This window comes from Leuciscus leuciscus (genome assembly GCF_965113295.1).
Source record: "Leuciscus leuciscus genome assembly, chromosome: 15".
NCBI classification, from domain to species: domain Eukaryota; kingdom Metazoa; phylum Chordata; class Actinopteri; order Cypriniformes; family Leuciscidae; genus Leuciscus; species Leuciscus leuciscus.
This window is the reverse complement of record NC_138739.1, coordinates 9,773,720-9,795,913: the sequence shown is the minus strand read 5'-3', so window position 1 is coordinate 9,795,913 and position 22,194 is coordinate 9,773,720. Positions and strand designations below refer to the sequence as shown.

Here is a 22,194-nt window from a genome sequence, read left to right as displayed (position 1 = left end):
GGGTTTGCTGTACGGCTATTGAAGGCCTTAGACTTTCTATCTTGTAATAGAACAGCAATAGAGAAAGATACAGGCACACTGGGTTCCCGCTTGTTCTGTAAACATTTGAGAAAGTTACTGTTATCATAACAGGAACCCAAAACACATCACTGAGAGCTGGTATCAGTTGTTTTTGGTTCACCTCGAGCAGATGGAGGAGGGTGTGGGCCCTGGCGTTTTGGCCGAAGAGGCCGAAGAGCTCTCACAGGAGGAGGGGGCGGGCGAGCTCGGCGCGCAGGCTTCGGTGTTTGAGGTGCCTGACGATTTTTGGTTGGTATCTGGGGGCTTGCAGCAAAAGAGTGGGATAGTCTGGTTCCAGCATGCACTAATTCTTCCATTTTCTGTGAGAAGCACAGGAGTGGAGTCGCTGGCGAGAGTGAGAAAGTATCTGGTGAAAGGGGCTGTTGCTCAGGTGTTATAGGAGGCTGTGATATGCTGTCCTGGCTTCCCTGGCTGTTTTCCAGGAAGTCGTCCTTGGGTGCTGAATCTTGGAGCAGTTCTAATGTGTCTGTCTGTGGTGAGCTCTGTGGGCAGGGCTCAGCTGAGATGGTGTCCATGAGCAGAGGTTGTTGTGGCTCAGTGGTGTTATCATTGTCCTTGTGTGATATGTCAACCGCATGTCCATCTTGTTGCTGAAGTGAAGTCCCGTGTTCATTCATACTGTTTCCAGGTGTGTGTGTGTCGTTCAGATTGACACACACTGCAGAAGGATGATTGAGGGAGAAGTCGATATTGTCCTTTAACACTCTTGAACCAAGTTTGTTTGGGTGATGGCCATCCCGATGAAATAGTTGTCTCTGACTCCAGAAAAGATTGAAGTTGTCAATGAAGTTTACTCCTTTTATATTGCAGGTTTTTTGCAGCCATGTATTAATCCCAAGCAGCCGAGAAAACCTGTTTGTTCCTCTTGCTGGGAGTGGTCCACTGATGAATGTTTGAACTTTCAGTCTTTTAAGTGTTTCAAAAAGTTCATTGAAATCCTTCTTAAGGAGTTCTGACTGCTCTTTATGAATATCATTCTTCCCCACATGAATTATGAGTCGATTTGCAGTCTTATGTTTCATCAGAATGTTCTGAAGTTCCCTGTTTATATCAGAAGTTGTTGCTTTTGGAAGGCAGCATGTAGTTGTATCCCTGCTGCTAATGTTTCTGATTATGGAGTCCCCCACTATCAGAGTCCTGGGCTCGGCTGTGCTCTGAGCTGAGTGCCGCTGTCTGCTCGACCTTGAGCGCCAGTTAGCATCAGTGTTAGCTACTGGCTGATACAGTCTGTGTTCGATCACATTCATCACGTTTGGGGATTCCTCATTTACATTCATTAGTACTTCAAATCTGTTCTCAAGATGTATAGGTGTTGGTGGGAGACCAGTCTTTGCAATCCTTGTCAGAGCTGTATCTGGGGTAGAGGATGCTACTGCGGCAATATGTGGGGCTCGTGACAATCTGATGTCTCGAGTGCCTTTGGGTCTCGCTCCCTGTTTGTGCCATCGATTTGTAAGTCGATCGGCTTGTTTCTCTACCTGTCGAGGAGCACTAGTTTCATGGGACTCACCGGCTATATGCTGAGGGTGTCCATGACGAAGCTCTGTTGTGTGTTCCGTCTGGTTTGGTGGTCCCGTAAATAACTTTGTTTCAAGAACTGCAATCCTTTGTAAAAGTCTGTGGCAGTTAGTGCAGCAAGTAGATTCCAGAAGAGGCATTTTCTCTCTTATCCTTGTAGGCAGTTGTGTTTTCCTTTCCCCGGAATGTAAGCTGGTCGGGTAGAAGAATTCTGCGTTTTTGTGGTAATCCAAACTTTGTCGTTTGAGCACTGTGCTGATTTGCTGAAGTTAAAATTAGGTGATAAAAGGAGCTAAAATATAAAAATATAGAAGATAAAATATAAAAGCGATAGAGCAAAGCGCGGAGCAGTAAGCAAGAGCGTCCGAACGGTAGCTGAGCTGAGCAGGAAGTGCTCAGCTATTTTACCAATTTTTTACATTAAAAAGGAAAAATAATATATATATTTAAATGTTATATTATTTTAAACCCATTACTTTAAATTCTCCAATATACTCCTATTGCTTTAAAATATTTCATAATAACACAATATATTTTATCTTGTTCTGCATGCATTTTCAATAGGCTTTCCATATTAAATAATACAACCCCCAATTTTCTTCCTTCCTTCATAAGTTCTAACCTTTCTTTTACATATTTTATATTTAATTAACACATGTTCAATTGTTTCTGCCTGATCACAATAATTACATTTACCCGTTTTATGTTTTCCTATTTTGAACAATGACCGATTTAGTCTAGTGTGCCCTATTCGAATCCGAGAAATAATTGTATCTTCTTTTCCATTCCTAAAAACACTTCTTCCATTTCCTACTTGTTTCTGTATACTATACGTCTACCCTTGTTATCACTATTCCATTCTTCTTGCCATTTGTCTCTCCGGCTCTGCTTAAATACTGGATCCTCTTGCCACTGATGAGGAGCAGCTGGTAGGTCCCATCACCTAAATAAGGACAGGGAGGAGCACAGGAAGTTGGACAGAACATACAATTAAAAACTACAACTCCCAGCAGGCCGTTGGGTCCACTGGCAGCACACACAGTACATCAATAAATAACACTTACGCATTATTGTAAAACACAAATACATACGTCCTGGGACGTAACATTACTTTGCCTGTACTATACAGTATTTATAACTAGCTTTAACAATAAAAGCCTAGAAGTTGCACAACTCTTCTAACTCTTCTGAGTGACTGTAACATGCTTTTCATTTAGAGTTTTTTACTGTAACCTTTTTGGCTTTTACAGGTGGACTACTGTATTTTTACAGTATGCAAGAACTGAATATACAGACATTCAATACAATATTCAGTACTATACTATACTGGCAGTGCATACAGTATTTATTCGCCTTCCTACTGTAAGTTGTCATTACTATACTTTTTTACATAATTGCAAAATGAATTTACTATGTGACAATATACTGTTTTGTGTTTAAGATATTGAGAAAGTGGGTGATGGTTTTGAGGAATTAGTTTTAGCAATTCTGTGTCCACGTGTGGGTTAGACTTCCTAATGTCTCATTACAGCAGAGGCAGCAGCTGCTTACACTAAATCTGCTGGATAAGATGGTTGGAAACTAGTCTCAGCCTCAGACATCACGCCCACACTTCAGGCGTTTCCGTCTGTTTAAAGGATTAGTCCACCTTAAAATGAAAATTTTCCGATAATTTACTCACCCCAATGCCATCCAAGATGTTCATGTCTTTCTTTCTTCAGTGGAAAAGAAATTAAGTTTTTTTGAGGAAAACATTTCAGGATTTTTCTCCACACAATGGACTTCAACGGTAACCAAATTGTTGAAGTCCAAATCAATGCAGTTTCAAAGGGCTTTGCACGATCCCAGCTGAGGAATAGGGTTTTATCTCAAAAAAAAAAATATATATATACTTTTTAACCACAATTGTTCGTCTTGTGCTGGTCTGCCACACGTCAGGCATTACGTAATCACGTTGGAGAGGTCACACTGGACGCAGGCGGAAGTACCGCTCCATTGTTTAAGCGTGGAGAAGGAGGATCGTTCACATTTTATTCTATGTTGAATGACATATTTATGTCTTTTTGTTAGTTTTTTGTTTAAAATGGTCCTTTGTGCGTATCCTGGATGTTTAAATCAATGGGGCGGTACTTCGGCCTGCGTCCAGCGTGACCTTTCCAACGTGATTACATAATGCCTGGCGCGTCACAGACCAGCACGAGACGAACTATTAAATCTGTTTTGTCTAATAGACGTTCTGACTGGAAGTTTTACATTTGAAAGAATTAGTCAGCTCTTTTAGAATTAGTTGGTTAAAAAAATGTCTTTGTAGTAATAGCTCAATTTGTTACTATATCCTCAATGCCATATTTCGTAGATTAGGCGGTTTAGAGTTTCCTTTAAAATGTAACTTCACCCCTTCTAAATTACAGATTTCTCTCTCCAAATTTCACCAACAAGTTTTACTTGCTTGGAAATTGTGTTATGTGCACAATTTTTCTCCCCACAAAGAAATTCTGTGGAATAATTTGAATATTTTAATCCGAAACAAATCATTTTTTATGGATGATAGAGGTATTGTTTTTGTTTTGGATTTATTTAAAAATGATGGCAGTATACTGGAATATGAAGAATTTATGACTTTGAATTTATGAATTTTCCTCTGCCTGCAAGAACTTTCAATTCTGTCATCAAAGCTCTGTCTCCAAGTTATGTGCATTTATTTAAAACACACCTTTTCTTTAATGAGCGAAAAACAATTATGCCCAAACTTTTTTTGGATGGAGTTAGCCTTATTTATAAAAAAATGTAATAGTAAACTTATAAAGCTATTGTTACATTACACAGTTTACACATCCCCTCAATGTACATTTTTCTGGAATAATTGTTTTGACAGTATTCACTGGAAGAGGGCGTGGTTACTCCCAGAGAAATACTGTATGTCCAATAAAATTAGAGAGGTACACTTTAAGATTCTTCATAACGTTTACCCAACCAACTCACAAATTGCCTCTTTTGTTGATCTCTCTGACATGTGTGTATTTTGCAAAGTTGAGGAAGAAAATTTGCTTCATTTATTCTACCACTGTAATCAGGTTAAGCCTCTTTGGGAGACCTTGGGTTCACTGTAAAAAAAAATTACATCCAAGTCAAAAATTTCAAGTGACCGATAACATCTAAATTTTTCAATTAGTCTGACGTATTATTTCTCATTGAGCCAATGTTAACAAACTATTGCAACAAGAATTTCACTTGGGCCAATTGAAAAATGTAGATGTTATCGGTCACTTGGAATTTTTGATTTGGGAGGGTTAGAATTTTTTTTTACAGTGTTGTTATCTTTCTCATTTTATCAAAATGTGATTTAAACTTTTTATTGAAGGATATATTTCTCTATTTTTCTGGGAGTGACTATGCTATTGATAATGTTGTTCATTTCTTTGTGTTGCATTGTAAAAATTTTATTCACAAATACAAATTTCTCAAGACTTTGCCTAGATTTGATGTCTTTATTGCTGAGATTTCCCTTGTTAAATCTCTTAAACTCATTCATAACAGTAAGAACAACAAGTTTCTTAATAATTATGTACGTTTTATTCTTACTTGTTGAGGAGTCAGGTTTTTTTTTTTTTTTTTTTTATGTATTCAGTGCAGTGCTGTTTCTTCTTTGCAAAAAAATAAATAAATAAATCTAATCCTTTAAGTCGACATCTGATTTATTGTTTGACCTGTACAGGATTCCCAGGAGACGTGTGTCTCGTTCTTTAGCGGTCTGCATGTCTGGAAACAAAGCTGACGTGATGCCAAACCCCCATCAAATAAATGCTGGATTTTCAAAAGTGTGTGAACTACATTTTTCAGCCCATAAACATGAAGCTTATTTAAACGAACCGTGATTGGTTGCTTTACTTGTGAGTCAGAAGGCCTCTTGTTTGGTCCTTGGCAAATGAAAGTTCATAGAGTCCAGATATTCTGTGAGTCTGAAGGTCTGGCTACATGAGACCAGGAAAAGACTCAAAGTCAGCTAATTAGGACATTTTTTTTTTTTTTGGTAAACTGTGTATTAAATGCAAATAAACCTATTCTACACGTTTTAAAGAAATGTTCAAGGTCTCTTTTATCTCCAACTACGGTTTCGAAGGAAATTCGCAGACTTAGGCTATATATACAGAGATTCATACAGCCATTTTCATTTAAATTGGGTAAAGTGCAGTTTGTGAAGTGGGACACACATTTTCATGTAGCGTGTGCTCTGATAATACTATTGCTTACAACAGAATATTGTAAATCAATATATATTTTGTTTAATGTAAAAGAATACATTTTACATTTAATCAAAACACATTCTTGGATTAATGATGATGATGATGATGATGATGTTTCATGCTCAGCTCTGTGTTCCTTTTTAAATGTATTATATTTTATTGAATAGGATGTCCCACTTTTACTGAATTTACTGTCCTGTTTTATCTAACATGTTAACATAAAACAACAAAATAACAAAACTTTATACTTAAAAAAAAAAATCGAACAAAGAAACTTGCACATCATTGCATGAAACTGAATTATCACATGAACAGGTGTAATAAAAATGTATACTGTAGATTGAAATAGTTTGTATTAGAATTTAAACTTTAAACATTTGAATAGACTTAAACCATGTACAGCCACATAACATGTGTTTCTCAGACATTCCAGCTCTTGAGTAGTGACCACAGTCACATGATGTACATTTGACCAATCAGTGGAGCTAAACTCAGCCCTGAAGAGAGAACTGTCTTTACTGCACTTTTTCTCTCTCCTCACTGCAACCTCTTTCTCACGTGTACTTTCAATCTGCAGGTGTTTGGCATCTCAAATGATCACGTGGTCTCTGAAAACGACACACCAGAGACATAAATACTGCTGTATTGAAGCAGTGCTGTTCCATTCATTCAAAGTTCCAAAGCACGATTGAGAGGAAACATGGAGACAAAGAAGTTTTTCGTTTATTTGTTCACAGTTTCGGCATTCCTCTTGCAGGGTAAGACATTTATTTCTCATTAGGTCAACGAAAAAAGAAAAATAATGAGTTTATAGAGTTACCTGCTCAAATCAGAGCTTTGACCCAGATCCAGACAAAGACCTGTCAGTCCAAGAACCTGGACTGACAGCTAAATATTAATGAACCAAAATAATATATATATATTTTTTATATATATATATTTAATATTTTAAAAAAATAAAAATAAAAATGGAAGTAAATTTGTCAAGTTATGTCAATCAAATTAACCAAACTTTGAGTGTCTTTGTCTTAACACTGGTAGGGAGGATAAACGGTATACTTTTTTTTATAACATTTTTGTTTGTATTTCACTGTATTCCTTTCTTTATCCCCCTTTATCATTTTAAACAGCTCTAATCTGTTATAACCAGCTTCATTTGAGCCATCAAGACATCTAGGATTAACAAGAAACATCTAAATAAACTTAAGGATTAGGAGGATTTTTATTTAATATTATAATATTATTATAGCTAATTTAAATACTTCAGCATGCTGGAGAAAGTTGGGTTCGGTGGAGTTAGGTGACAAGCCAGAATGGTTAGCAATTGAAAAAGCTTCTTGTAATAAGACTTCTTTATCTTTAAAGTATCAACGGAAACATAGTTATTTATTTCTAACTTAACTGAAGTGTGGAAAGAAATTAAGGGATGGCTTATATGAAAATTCCTGATATATATGTGAATACTCCAATTTGTAGTAATCATGCTTTTCCTCCAGGGTTACATAAGCTTTGTTGGAATGTATATACATGTTCATTTCAGGTCAAACCCTTATTAAATGTATCCCACGATTTATCCACTCTGTAATAATTGTAAAGTGTCACCCTGTTTTATTCTTTATGGTCATGTAGTAAAATTCTGTATTTTGGTCATGTATATTTCAATTTCTTTCTGAAGCGCTTTCTATTGATCTGGAGCCTCAGCCTTGCATTGGACTTTTAGGAGCAGAGAATGCTTCTTGTAGTAAGTATCGTGTGTGATGCTTGCAAACATATTTAAAAGCTGTAAGTATCTATCTCAAAGTAGCATGTGCAATGGTCCCGCTTACGTTTGATGACTTATTTATCCTGTATACTATAGTTACTGTTTTGGTGGCATTGTGCGTGTGTGTTATTTGTGTTTTTACGCTGCTTGTTTGATCTGTAGAGAAACATTTTTATAGCACTTCCTCTTTTATTATTTTGGATGTCTGCCATAGACATAACATCATTTTCTGTTGATTTCTTCTTCAGGTGTGTGTGGTGTTGATACAGACAGAGTGTCAGTGATGGAGGAAGATTCAGTCACTATGTAACAATCAGCCTTCTCGGTTGAATTACATTAACTAAAATTGGGGCCAGATTAAACTGTGTGAGTTTGTTAAGTGTTTTAAAAGATGAGACAACAACAGAAATAAAGTGAATAAATGAAGTGTATTTACAATTTCTACCAGGAACTTAAAACAACACAATACAACAAAGAAGCCTTAGGCTGTTAAACGCATAGTCCATTGGTTCCATACCCTAAAACAGTCCTTAAGAGTCCTTGCGTGCTGTAAGTCCCAATGTGTAAGTGTCCACCGGTGTATATACAATCCAACTGTAGTGATAATCCAATGAAAGTGATGTGGTTTGCTGGAATGGTAAGTCCTTAAAAGCAACTCCTCGATCCAGCTTTGGTCCTCTTGACAGAGACCCTGTTTGTTTCCCATGCTCCTTCTTTTATGCTGGCTATTTCCTGTTTCCTGTCATGTGATTGCTCACATGACAGGCAGACCATAATCATTTAAAGACATACACACAAAAAAACAGATAAGAGGAATAAAATGGACTAAAATGACTAAGACAACATGTAAACCTATTAAAACTCTAATATACATAAAATCATTATAATATACAGAGTGGTTAAAACATGTGTCATGTGTGACAGTGTCACATAGTCCCCCCCCCCCCCCCCCAGCCTACGGCTCCCCGGGGAAGGTACTAGTCCCTTGAAGGTACTGTCAGCCATTGTCCATGTAGTGGGTATCCTCTTGAATGTGTGTCCTAAAATGTCTTTGTAATAAATTAGATAAAACTAGGCCCTCCCACATAGGCACTAGTCTGCCGGAGGAATCTATGGGAACACCAGAGAGAGGTGGAATCCGATACCAGCCTGGGTGTCCTTGGGTCGGTGACGCCATTCCTCCCAGGGTCCTGAAATACCCAGCTTTCCTGGCATGCCTCTCACCCCGGCAATTCCTTCTATCCGGCTTAAGGGTCTCTTTCGGTGATGATGAACGGTGATGTTGATGGTGAAGTGGTTTCTTGTTAGGATTGATGACTGCACACTCCTTGGTCTCCACACCACACAACTTGCAATCGGCGACAAATCTCCAGACGTCGCTGCGGATCGTGGGCCACCAGGCAACTTCCAAGATCTGCAGGAGGCTCTTTAGCCGTCCATGATGTTTCTCCTCGGTCTTTAGATGGAAGTGCTGTATCGTCTGCTGGATCAGGGGCTTGGGAACGACGAGCTGGATTTTCATGTTGTCGTCCCCCTTCTGGATCCGCCGATACATCAAGCCCTGGTGTTCCCGCAGTTCGACCCGGTTGGTTGGTTGAGTGGTGGGAGAGATGGTAAGTCCCTGGAGAGTGTCATCAGCACCCTGTGCGCTGGCGAGTTGCTCTCTGGAGAAGGGAAGGATGGAGATTATGGGGTCGAAGTCTGGCCCAGCTGGTATTGTGGCACAGAATTCTCCATCAGTTGCTCTGTTGAGGGGTCGTGAAGTGGTTGAGGTGGTGGGATTGTTGGCCGAAGGAAAGCCAGGGGTTGACGTGGGAGAAACCGGGCTGGTCGTCGCAGTGGGAGAGAAGATAATGGCTTCTGGATCCTTCCTTTGCTCCAGTTGTTTCGCCCATTTCTTGTCTCTCCTCTTGAAACACTCGATGACCTCTCTCTCCAGTGTTCCCACGGCATCCTTTATAGATTCCTCCATTTTACACAATTTTAAATCCACAGCCTCTCTAAAATACACTTCACGATTAAGATTACTTTCAACAGAGTCTTTAAAATTCTTCTCCAATTTTAAAACAATGTTTTTAAGAGCAATCACCTCAGCCCGAAGCTGTACACACTCACAATGATGTAAAAACTGTTCATCATTAAAACCAGCTGATGTATTAAAAGAAGCAGCACTATCTTGACTAGTCATCATCTTAAAACACTCTTCTCAACACAGCGTTAAAAATCTTTAAACGTCCCCGTACGGGCCACCATATGTAACATTCAACCTTCTCGGTTGAATTACATTAACTAAAATTGGGGTCGGATTAAACTGTGTGAGTTTGTTAAGTGTTTTAAAAGATGAGACAACAGAAATAATGTGAATAAATGAAGTGTATTTACAATTTCTACCAGGAACTTAAAACAACACGATACAACAAAGAAGCCTTAGGCTGTTAAAAGCATAGTCCATTGGTTCCATACCCTAAAACAGTCCTTAAGAGTCCTTGCGTGCTGTAAGTCCCAATGTGTAAGTGTCCACCGGTGTATATACAATCCAACTGTAGTGATAATCCAATGAAAGTGATGTGGTTTGCTGGAATGGTAAGTCCTTAAAAGCAACTCCTCGATCCAGCTTTGGTCCTCTTGACAGAGACCCTGTTTGTTTCCCATGCTCCTTCTTTTATGCTGGCTATTTCCTGTTTCCTGTCATGTGATTGCTCACATGACAGGCAGACCATAATCATTTAAAGACATACACACAAAAAAACAGATAAGAGGAATAAAATGGACTAAAATGACTAAGACAACATGTAAACCTATTAAAACTCTAATATACATAAAATCATTATAATATACAGAGTGGTTAAAACATGTGTCATGTGTGACAGTGTCACAACTATATGCACTGGTGTTAAAACAAACCAACTAGAGAAGATTAAATGGTATTTTAATGATATTTGGATTGCTCAAATCACTGGAGATCTCCATCATATCTGTACAGATGTTCAGTGTAATGAAGGCAATAAAGTTAATAATGTTACTGAGAGATTCAGAGGCAGACTGAAGCTGGATCATCAGACTGGATCTCTGACCATCATGAACATCAGAAACACAGACTCTGGAGAATATACACTAGTGATCATCAACGGCAGCGACAGTGAAAAGATCTTCAAAGTTTGTTACTGGTGAGTCATAATGTTTAAATCATATCATCGTGTTTATTATATCAGTGACATTCAGGGCTTTTTCTCTTTATCTGCATCATTGAGCAGAACTGAATCTCTTTCAACTGTTTTGTTTTTCCACTGGTGATCCATTAGTTTTTAACAGTTAGTTTTTTTCTGTTCATTCCAGTTCTTTCCATCTGATTAAATGCATTTATTATCTATACTCATTTTCATACTTGTTTTTAGTTCACAATAAAGTGCAAAGAAATAGTAAATGTGTAAAAATCTTGTAGTTTGTCAGTTTATCTCATATAATGATCAGAAGTGTTTGCAAATCATTATAAATATTTTAGATGTATAATGTGCTTATTTTGGAATATTATAATGTAGAAATGTATATTTCAATAATGCATGAATTGTATAAACATGTATGTGTCACGAGATGCACACAAAAAAAGGTAAGATCCATGTGCAGTTTAATGGGGTAATCCATAATCATAAACCAGCCAGGCAAAGGGTCAAAATCCATACAAAGCCAGTCCAAAAACAAGAAACAAAACAGGAATGGAACTCAGAAGTGCAATCTGACATCAAACAAGGACTCCATGACAAAAACTGAAACAGACAGGGTATAAACAGATACAAACAATGTGAGTGGGAACAGTGATGAGTTCAGACAAAGGATTATGGGAAATGCATTACATTTATGCATTTGGAAGATGCTTTTATCCAAAGCGACTTACATTCCATTCAAGGTACACATTTTACATTTTGTCAGTTCTTGCTTTCCCTGGGAATCGAACCCATGACCTTGGCGTTGCTAGCACCAACACTCTACTGTTTGAGCTACAGGAAAGCCCATCTTGAGGAAAGCCCATCACTTCATGAAATGAAGTGGTGGTGTGACGTGACGGTATGGGAAAGATGTCCTCTAGTGGACACCCAGGGTACACCAACCAGACACTGTGACAGTACGTGTGTAATATATGTGTGGGTTTGTAAAAAATAAAAATAAAAAATAATTCCCTCCAGCAGAGTTGACATATAAACAGTAAATTTATACGAATAAAAACACGATTACCTTGATATTTAGCAATTTTGCAGTTAATTTTGTTTCTACTGAATTTGTCAAGATCCAGGAATTGAATACGCACAACTATTTTCACACTTGTGGAGTTTTTTCCTCAAAAGATCCTCCAGCATCTGTTGGTTTGTGTTTCAGGTGTTCCTGCTGCTGAACGAGATCAAATGAGGAGAAAGTCAGTGATGGAGGGACAATCTGTCACTTTAGATCCTGGTGTAAGAAACCCAGATGATTTGATGAAATGGTATTTTAAAGACATTCTCATCGCTAAAATCACTGAAGATCAGAGTAAGACCTGTACAGATGTTCAGTGTAAAGAGAGATTCAGAGACAGACTGAAGCTGGATCATCAGACTGGATCTCTGACCATCACAAACACCAGAAACACAGACTCTGGACTCTATAAACTACAGATCAACATCTGCAGATTCAGGATCATTCGATGCTTCTGTGTTTGTGTCACTGCATGGCGAGTGTCATTTGCTCTTTAGAATTATAACAACTTTGTGCCGGCCCAGATCTGGCACATGTGGAAAGAAGATCTGAGTCACATGCGGTGTGGACTGATGGCACTTGGGTGGACCCTAGATTATTTCATTATTTCACAGGAGACCAGGTGAAAAACACAGATGAGGTAAAACACTTCACTAGTATGTCTTTATAGAAATCTTATGAGATTCTCAGGAGAGTGCAACAAAACTCCATTCATTTTATCTGTTGTGAAATAACTTATTAAAACTTTAAAATACAGCTCTACTGTGAGCTACGAGTATTAATCGATAATATTTGCTTTTGTTGAAGCCGTCATTCTGCATTATTTCAACTTATTTTCACAATAATCATGTTTAACAGCGGAATTTATGTAAAAACTACATTACCCATGATGCTCTACTGAACATTCCACCAATCAGGGAGTCGAAACAAGCAACACGTGCCAAAAAAGATCTTTACCCACTTTCATGAAGCAATTGCCGTAACGCTCTCAAAATACTTCAATATTTGAATATACTGTATAAAAGCATTTCTGCTCTTCTGCTGTAAACTTTCACATCATGAATGAATGGAGTTTCCATCAAAATGATCCCGAAATAAACATTCCAGACTGAGTATTATTCACTGATTGATGGCTGATTTGCTGATTTCATGAGTTTCTGTGACAGTTACTGCTGTTTATTTCTCTCTCTTTAACATCCTGCAATTTATTGTTTCCAGACGGAGAAAGATCACGTGATCCGAGAGAATCCCAGCAGGATCATTGTGAATCTGCAACATTATTCCCATTGAGGAGAATCAGCAAATACACACTTCAGCTGTTCAGCTTTAACCTGAAATACATATTCATCTTAAAACACTATTTACATGTTATGGAAATATTACCCTACTGGAAGCACATATAATTTAGGACATTTAGATGAACGTTACTTACATTATCTGACAGTTTCAGCTTATAAACCTGGAATAGATTAACATTTATCATTTATCATGCTTATTATAATAAGTGTCTTGTTTGAGACGATGGATTAGGTGTTTGTTGAAGGTTGAGAAGGAGTTCAGTGTTTCTGAAGTGAAGATTCTGATAGAGACTCATTATAATGGAAACACTCGGCGGCGCTTATTCACTGTAGTTACTTCATTATTATTCAATTCAACAATAACCTACTTATTATCTTGATACATCCATAGAACAAATGCTTTGTGATATTTAGGAAGATGGAAACAACATTTAACACTCAATGACAACTTAAACCTTTAAGACAAACCGACAGCTCTCGGCGCAGTCAACATCATTATTTCATTTACAAATGTATTAAATGCACTAATATGAAGAAGATTTGCACTACACATCTTGTACTGTCAGTTTTTACTTGACTTGTTATCAATGTACTGTATTTGCATAATACAATGTGCCAAGTGTATAAAAATGTATATACACATTATTTTGCTACAAAACAACGTGTGTGTTGTGATTCAGGCAGAGCTGGTTTATTTAGTTCATTACAACTCAGAATCTGAAATGTCACTTTTGCTCTTTATGTTTGTATTTTAAGTGAATCTTTTTACTGTTGCTTTTAATAACAGAATGTGAATAAATGCAACATTTTAAATAAACTATTTCATTGTTATAAATGATCATTATTTAAGCAATTTATATTTTCAGTGAAAAGATTGTGCTAGTCTTGTCTTACATCATTAAAATCTTACAGTTGTTTCTCATTTTTTTTAATTATACTTATTTTTTCTGTGTTAATTTTAAAGGGCACCTATTATGACTCTTTTCACAAGATGTAAAATAAGTCTCTGATGTCCCCAGAGTGTGTATGTGAAGTTTTAGCTCAAAAAATCCAACAGCTAATTTTTTACAGCACGTTTAAATTGTCATTTTTGGGGGGCTCAGAAAAAAGCGCTGTTTTAGTGTGTATCCCTTTAAATGCAAATGAGCTGCTGCTGCCGGCACAGGGGGCGGAGCCTCACAAGCTCACGCTCAGAGCCAGGACAATCTCATCTGATAATATCAAAACAGAAACTCTCAGTTGCATGTTCATTTCGACTCGGAGTCGGACAATAATGCCCACAGAGCCAGAGAATATATGCTGTATAGAGATAGAACAGGTATAGTTTAGTTTAATTATGGTTATAACTTATTTGTCATCTGCTTTTATCCACTATTAATACAAGCCTGCTGTGGCAGACCCTGTCCGAATGATGACCAAAATATACTGACGAGTTCAGTGAAGTTTATTGTACATCACACAAAAGATGAAGCCTTAGTTTTACACCAGAGAATCACTGTAAGAGCTGAATAAACACAGTGCGCATTAAAGTCTTATCCATAAACTCTCTCTCTCTCCCTTTCATTATCATCAACATACACTGTGAATTACACAAAACACTCGTTACAACTAACAGTAAACAAATATATACACACATTTTCAGTGGGTGCTTAATAAACTGGTAAACCTTATATCCGTAAAATGATTCGATGAGCTGTCATAAAGTGCGCGCTCTCACTTTCATTTCTGCCGTGATCAGTAACGTTAGTCCTGTCGCTCCGGAGACCGTAAGCTGGATCACGAACAATACAGATCCATCCTCGAGTAACAACGAGAGTAAATGAAGACTGATATGTTCATTCTTACATCCAACAACAAAACACCTCAGTCGCTTAGGAGACATTCTTGTCTACAGCTGTTCCAGCGTCGAAACAATGGCGGACTCTGTGTCCAGCTCACTCAGGGCGGGTCTATGCTCAAACTGAAGTGTCACTCAACAGTCGTGGGAGGGGCCTGTGCAATTCTACGTCACATTGCACCGAATCTGAGAACAGCTCCTTCTGAGACAGTGCTTATGATTTATTGAGATTGTAAAAAAAACACTGGGTGGATTTTTATCATTCTAGGGTGGTTTTGCTCACACACTGCCAACACACATTTATGTTCAAACACCATGTAAAAGTGAATTTTGCATAATAGGTGCCCTTTAAAGGGGCTGTGTGTAGGTTTTTACTTCAAAAAAAAATCTTTAAGATAGAGTTTTCATTTGTACATGTATGAGCCAACCACTATGTAATAAAAAGAATGACACCTTGACTGTCCACCGGTTGCCTCTATCAGCCTGTAGGCTCAATTGTGTGTGGAGGAGTCAGGCCCGAATCGGCGCGAAAATTCAAAATGTGACGCCATGCGCGTTCTCGTCTACTTGGGCTTACATCCGTACGGCACTGCAGCCATTATTAGTAAGCAGTGGCAATCGGTAGTGTTTTCAAATGGTGTTTTCTTACCTCAAACATAATGCTGGTGAATCTCGATGAGCCGTCAGTGGTTGCTGTGGCAACCCTGCCCTGGTTGATGTGGTCGTGCTCGTACGAGCGTGTGCGCACCGAGAACGAGCATGAGACTGGCTGCAGTTCCTCTAACGGCCACTGGTGTCAGTAACCGTTAGAAATTTCAGAACCTATGCAATGCTCCTTTAATTTAAAGTTTTAGTCATTTTTATTTTGCCATTTTTATATATACTTTTATATGCCTAGTTTTATTCATTTTCATTTATACATTCATACAGTTTTAATACTTCAACATAAACTAAACTAAATGTTGCCTTGGCAACTAACTGATCAAAAATAAGTTTATTATTATTATTATATTTCAGTAAACACCTTCAACACGTCACACTGAACTACACACACACTTAAAGCGTTTGGTAAGTACATTTTTGAATAATTAAACGACACAATCACATGATCACAGTTCTCTGATGTCGGTTGATGGTCACATGACGTGCAAAACATCAAATATTTATAAATTATTTTTGTATAGAGCTTTATATAGATTATCTGTGATTATAATGTAAAAAGTTATAAAGGACAATTTTACCATAAAATAAATGATTTGATTATTGTAAGAAGTATTTAATTTTTTTCTAATATTTACGTGTTAAATTCTTAGAAACGTTCAAACCCTGAAGCTTTTCTTCACATTATTACTGTTTCATATTTGACACAGTGTGTGATTTAAGACTGTAAATATGAGAGACTTTAACAGTCACTTCTGGAACAATCTAGAAACACACTTTAAAAACATATTCACATTGTGTCAACTTCAACTTTTCTGGATGATCTGAGAACTTGTAAAACTTTTATTGCTGAAATTATCTGCAAGTTTCAGGTATCAGAGTTTTATTTTGTTTTCTGTTTATTTATATTTACAATAATACAATATTATCTGATCATTTTATTTTTCTGAATACATTTTTAAAATAATTTTACCTCTCTGATCAGCTATTATAAAAAATCTAAATAGTGTGTTCATTTTTGATCTGAGATGTTTGACATATATTATTATTTCTCAGTCACTTTAATAGACTCTTTCTGGGTCTATACATGATGGTCAAACAGCATCAGTGTTTTAAGCAGCACTCAGTAGCTTTGGGATTTCTTCGCTGTATTCTCGCTTTTTGCTCGCAGGTTTCTCTCTAGAGCTCCCCCACAGCTTCGGAATAGATATTTGACAACACTGTTGTAAAAACTCGTTGTTGATTCTCAGACAGCAGAGGCTAGTAGATCAACGACATCAAAGCAGATGGGACGTTCTTTAAAACGTCTTCTTCATTCGGGTTCGGACAGCGTGAGGGAGCGCAATAATGACCGCATTTTAGCAGATTTCTTTTGGCCGTAAAGCAATTGTTTACATCGCGAGACCTGATATCACGCGAGACTTCCTAACGCAGCGGCCGGCGGCCCGCCGGCTCAAAGTTGCAAGTGCGTATTTTACCACCATTCAACCCGAAATAAGTAATATAACCATTCCAATGACTCCGAAGCTGTTCAGTTAAGGTAAAAAAAGTTACTTAGTTCACCTTTAATGATGAATCTACAGTTCCTGAAACTCACCACTAGAGGTCATCACACATCACAGATTACACCACAATATTTACACTGACACTACTCAGATCAGACATCTAAATACAACTTATATAAAATATATAAACCATAAACAAGAGTATATAATGAGAATAATACGATTAAACAAAGTAAAATTTAAAGCATATGATATTTGAATATCATATAAAAAGTACATTGTATATTTGTGCCTCAATATATTTCTTTCATCAAACAGTGATTTATTTTATAATATATATTTTTATAAGATATGTCACAATACTTATGATATATCAGTTTCTTGATCTTCTGGATCTGATGTCATAAAGCAGAACAACGACAGTAGCCACGCCCACCAGAGCAGAGACGACCAATCGGATCACAGCTTCAGTAGGACCGCAGCAATGAACATGGAGAAAAAGCAATGATAAAATAGGATTGTTGTTTATTAACAAGCTGACTTTGTTCGGAAAACAAAATTGCAATAATACAGATTATGTAAATGTGCCGAAAATGAAATCCATCACGTTGATGGATAAAAATTCAATTAAAACAAGCATGTTACGACCACAAATGGTGGGAAATTAGCGCAGTAAAAGTACAGATACATCACTTAAAATGTACTCAAGTAAAAGTACACATTAACAATTATTTTATAAAATCTACTTAACTACAATAACGTGAGTATTTGTAATGCATTACTTCACACCCCGGCAAATTATATGCAACAATAATTTATTTAACTGACACTGGAAAGTTTTCCTTGATATGATGTGAAATAGGGACGCATAACGGGTTATGAGAGACGCAACTTTAGTTTAAAAGAATACAAAGGCATTTTTATCCGTCTAGAAAAATAGCGCAGACACTGGGCAAAGATGAAACTTTCTAGAGTGCATGTGTCGAGTCCCTGTGTTTGTACACGCTATCAAATGGAGACACTACTTTAAAGGCTACGTATAGCCTCAAAGACCATGAAGCAGAATTAGGCCCTGTCCCAAATGGCACCCTAAAGGCCCTTTCACACTGGACGCGATTTTGACGCACGAATAATTCGCGCGATGGTTTTATTTTTCGATCAGCTGTTTGTGTAATGAGTGCTTCCACACCGAACGCGAATGTGCTGCGGCGAAAAAACTGGCTGATGTGAATGGTTTTGACGCGAACTATTCGCTTTTTCGTTTCGCTTTTTTGTTACGCGTCCGGTGTGAAAGGGCCTTAAACACTCACAGTCTTCCTCCGATTCCATACTTCATGACGTAACGCCGCTTTGACTGTCGGGTAGAAGTCTGCTGTGGAGCTCACTTCTGTGCGGCTTAACAAACGTGTGCATCGAGGGTGTATATCGGCTCGCGAGCACCCTTCTGAAAACTAAACTGACAAATGGGACACTCCATGGTCTTGCGGACTTAATGGACATGCGCACCAGGTGACCACAAGAACACACAATGTAGTGTGTTATTTTTGACAGGGCCTTAGAGAGTGTGGATTTAGTGTGTGTTAAGTGTACTGCGCTTTGCTGTACACCCACTGTCAATTGGCCAAGACAGCAAGTGTGTGTATTTGTCTATGACACATATATGACACATATATGTCTATGTGGTGTTTAATATGCTTTAAGTCAACATTATTCCTGAGTATTTTCTATTTAAAAGACAGTCTCAAAAACACAGTTTGGAAAATGTATGATGTACTACTCGCTCATTATATGTATTTTTATCACAAAAAAAGTTACGGACTGCAGCTTTAACCTTGTAAACCATAAGTTGTAAATGTTATTAAATTACCATTAAGGTTAATATTAATAACCATTATTTACCATTTAAGCTAATTCCTCTTTGTCTAGTAAATAGCCTACTGATACTTTTTAAAAATGTTTATTAAAATGTTATTTTTGATCCACTGCAAAATTTTCTGAAGTATACAGTCAAATCATTACTATTTTTACAAACATACTGCCTAAATTTTGCATAATAGCATCATAAAATTAGGTTTTTAAAAATCCAAAAGATTATAATAAAAGACTTCAGCCGTTATAAGTGAATCAGGTCTGTTTTAATTGCACTTATCACATAAACATACACATATCTTTCGATTTCTTTTCTATTTTCCATAAAATAATATGGTTTATATGTGTTTCAAAGCACGTTTTCCTTGACGGATGCAAAGTAAAAAAAAAGAAATAAAAAAAGAGCATGAGAAAGGTCTATATTCTACTAAGGTCGTGGTTCAGGCTTTTGTGAGGAGTTTGGCATATTATACTTTAGCTATGACACTGAAATTACTTTTCTGAAAACATTTATAACAACCGACACGATGATGAGCACTTCTAAATCCTGCCGGCATAAATACATACATGACACAAATAATTACATATAACAGTGGACAATCACAGCACAGCAAAACCTTCTTTAAGAATAGAACTAAAAGACATGAAATGGAGAAAACATTTATAATGAAGAGATGATGTGAATAATGAATCATTAACATTAACGCCCCAGTAAAAAACTACACTTGGCAGTGAAAAAAAAAGAAAAAAGATCAGCATGCCATCTCAAATGCTTCATAAAAGGTTACAATGTTACAAGACATTTGTTAAAACAAAATATAAATAAAAGCAATCAACTTTTGCACATTTAACGAAGACAAAAACGTGCTTTATGATACAAAATGCATATTGTTGTTTTACCAGTACACATATCTGTGAAATATGCTTAATACCAGTAGAAGGCTTATGCAACAGTCAGTAACACATATGGAAGATAATATATAAAAAATACGTTACATGAACCCATATTAGGCAATATTTTAGGCATCTTTTCTCATATTTTCTCCAGTGTCTTTCAGTGCAGTTTAACAGGTTCAGTTCCTGAGATTCAGAGTTTGATCAAGGACACAATGGTGATATTTCATGGATCAACCCTTGCAGGATTTGAACCTTTTACACATTAACCACAAAGATACGACACCACATTTCTGCTGAAAACACCAGTTTAGAGTAACATTAATGTTAGGAATAACATCATACTGGTGTTTTCATCAGGGATGTTCCTCTGTAGTGTTGTGAAAATGCTAATACTAAAATTGTAAATATAACATTACCAGTATCGGTAGTATTGGCGTGACCTGTGTGTTGTGACAGCTTCTCCGTCAGTATGGAATTACTTGAAGTTGTTCAAAATGTTCATCTTGATGAAGTATTCATGTTCACAACCTGTTATAAATTAATGTAAACATGAGCAGACAAAAAAAAAAAAAAAACCCTGCAGGTCTTGCAGTGTAAATGCTGCTGTTATTAAAGTCCCACTGAAGGGCCGTGGAACGCGCAGGGTTGTTTGATGAGTTGACGTAATTTCCACTCAAACAAGAAGCCAAGGCGGGACATATTTAATAATAATATAATAATAATATTTAATAATAATATAAATAAACTCTAGCCATTTCATTCTTAATCAATGTACAGTTGGATAACAGAATAAAACTTGAGCGTTTGAGTAAGTGAACACACATCTCCAACACATACTGCTCCCTGATGTGTCAACGGTCGGTGGCTTTGGCCAGGTTGTGTTTATAGCATAGGGGGCGGAGCTTTAGATTCTAGAGAGCGTTTGATTAGACAGAAGATGTGATGATCCAAAAAAAATCAGTGATCCATTTTAGCGGAAGTGAGAGACTGTAAGTTTTGAAAGCTTTTATCTCCTAAATGCGAATTTTGCCATTCTTCCGGAGCGCATTAACTTATTCATAACCTTAAGGCTAACATATTCTTACTGAAAGCTAAAAAACTCAATTATGATTTCAGGGGGTCTTTACAGATTACAGAGAAATCACTTCCTGACTGTTTCTGTCAATTTAGCAGCTTTAATAAACATTCAAATACCCTGAAAATCCTCAAGCGCTCTTTGTACTATTGGAGGTAATGTTCTCCGTTGTTTCTTACTAATTAACCGTTTGCCTTTTCTGAAGCAATGTTTGCATATTTTAAAATATATTTAGGCTACTTATTTAAATAACTAATAAACAAACTATTTTGAATTAGTTCAAGGTGAAATTTCTCTAGTATTGGTGCCAACTAAAGAAATCTTGGTATCATGACTCTTTCTCTGTGAGCGATGTGAGTTTCTTCTCTTCAAGTTCTCTTTTAATGAAAGTATCAAAACAATAGTGTTATGTGGGCGTCTCATTGGCCGCCTCAGCCTCAGTCTGATTAAGGTTCGAGTCTCTGAGATTCTTCATTAGAAAAGTGTCTCTCTGATCAGGGGGCGAGTCTTCAGCTCCACTTTCCTGTTTATATAAAAACACAGATAAACACAAAGAAAAAGAAATAAACCGGACTGATGTTTGAGTTACACAAAGGCTTGGAATCGCAAAAAATAACTAAATATCGTAAAATGTAGGATGTTTCTCTTCACATTTATTAGAATAATTCATGTTTCCTAAACGACCTGCACATTTAAATGCTTGAAATATTATGTAAATAAATTACTCTAAGTATATAATAATATAAAATGTAAATCACACACAAACATTTAATCAGCGCACAGATGTGAATCTGTTTTGCAGTCAGACAGATTCAGTTGATGTAGTTTCTCACCTGATTATCGCGCTTCGTCCTGTTCGCTTCTGGAGGAAATACAACAAACTCTATTAAACACTTTACTTTGGTTAGAGTTAAAAAATATATTTTAAAGATGTTTTTAAATCTCATATTTCAATCTTATTAAATCATTTGTATGTTACACTCACCGTTCCTTCTTGCTCTGCGCTTGTACCAGTAAATCACAGCAAGAATCAGAAGAATAACAGCAACAGCGACAGCTGCATATATTAGTCGGACCTGGACCTGGATCTGGGAGAGATAAAGACAGACAGTCATTGTTTGTTGTCAAAGTAACTTATAAATCAACTTCAACAGTTTATTTTTGTCTGATATCTATTGATACATGTTTCTACTCTGGTCATCAGTTGTATGATGTTGATTA

At 36.9% G+C, this 22,194-nt stretch overlaps 2 protein-coding genes across 3 annotated transcripts in view; both read right to left on the bottom strand.

Moving 5' to 3' along the window:
• LOC309476055 (uncharacterized protein) overlaps nt 1-22,194 on the bottom strand; it is a 298,593-nt gene that overhangs the window by 116,204 nt on the left and 160,195 nt on the right. The gene's annotated exons all lie outside the window — the stretch shown is intronic.
• LOC309476077 (uncharacterized protein) overlaps nt 8,549-22,194 on the bottom strand; it is a 143,080-nt gene continuing 129,434 nt past the window's right edge. Inside the window, exon 2 of the mRNA XM_082139236.1 lies at nt 8,549-10,483. Within this exon, the coding sequence (XP_081995362.1) occupies nt 8,603-9,796 (1,194 nt within the window). The 5' untranslated portion in view covers nt 9,797-10,483 and the 3' untranslated portion in view covers nt 8,549-8,602. The remainder of the gene's footprint in view (nt 10,484-22,194) is intronic.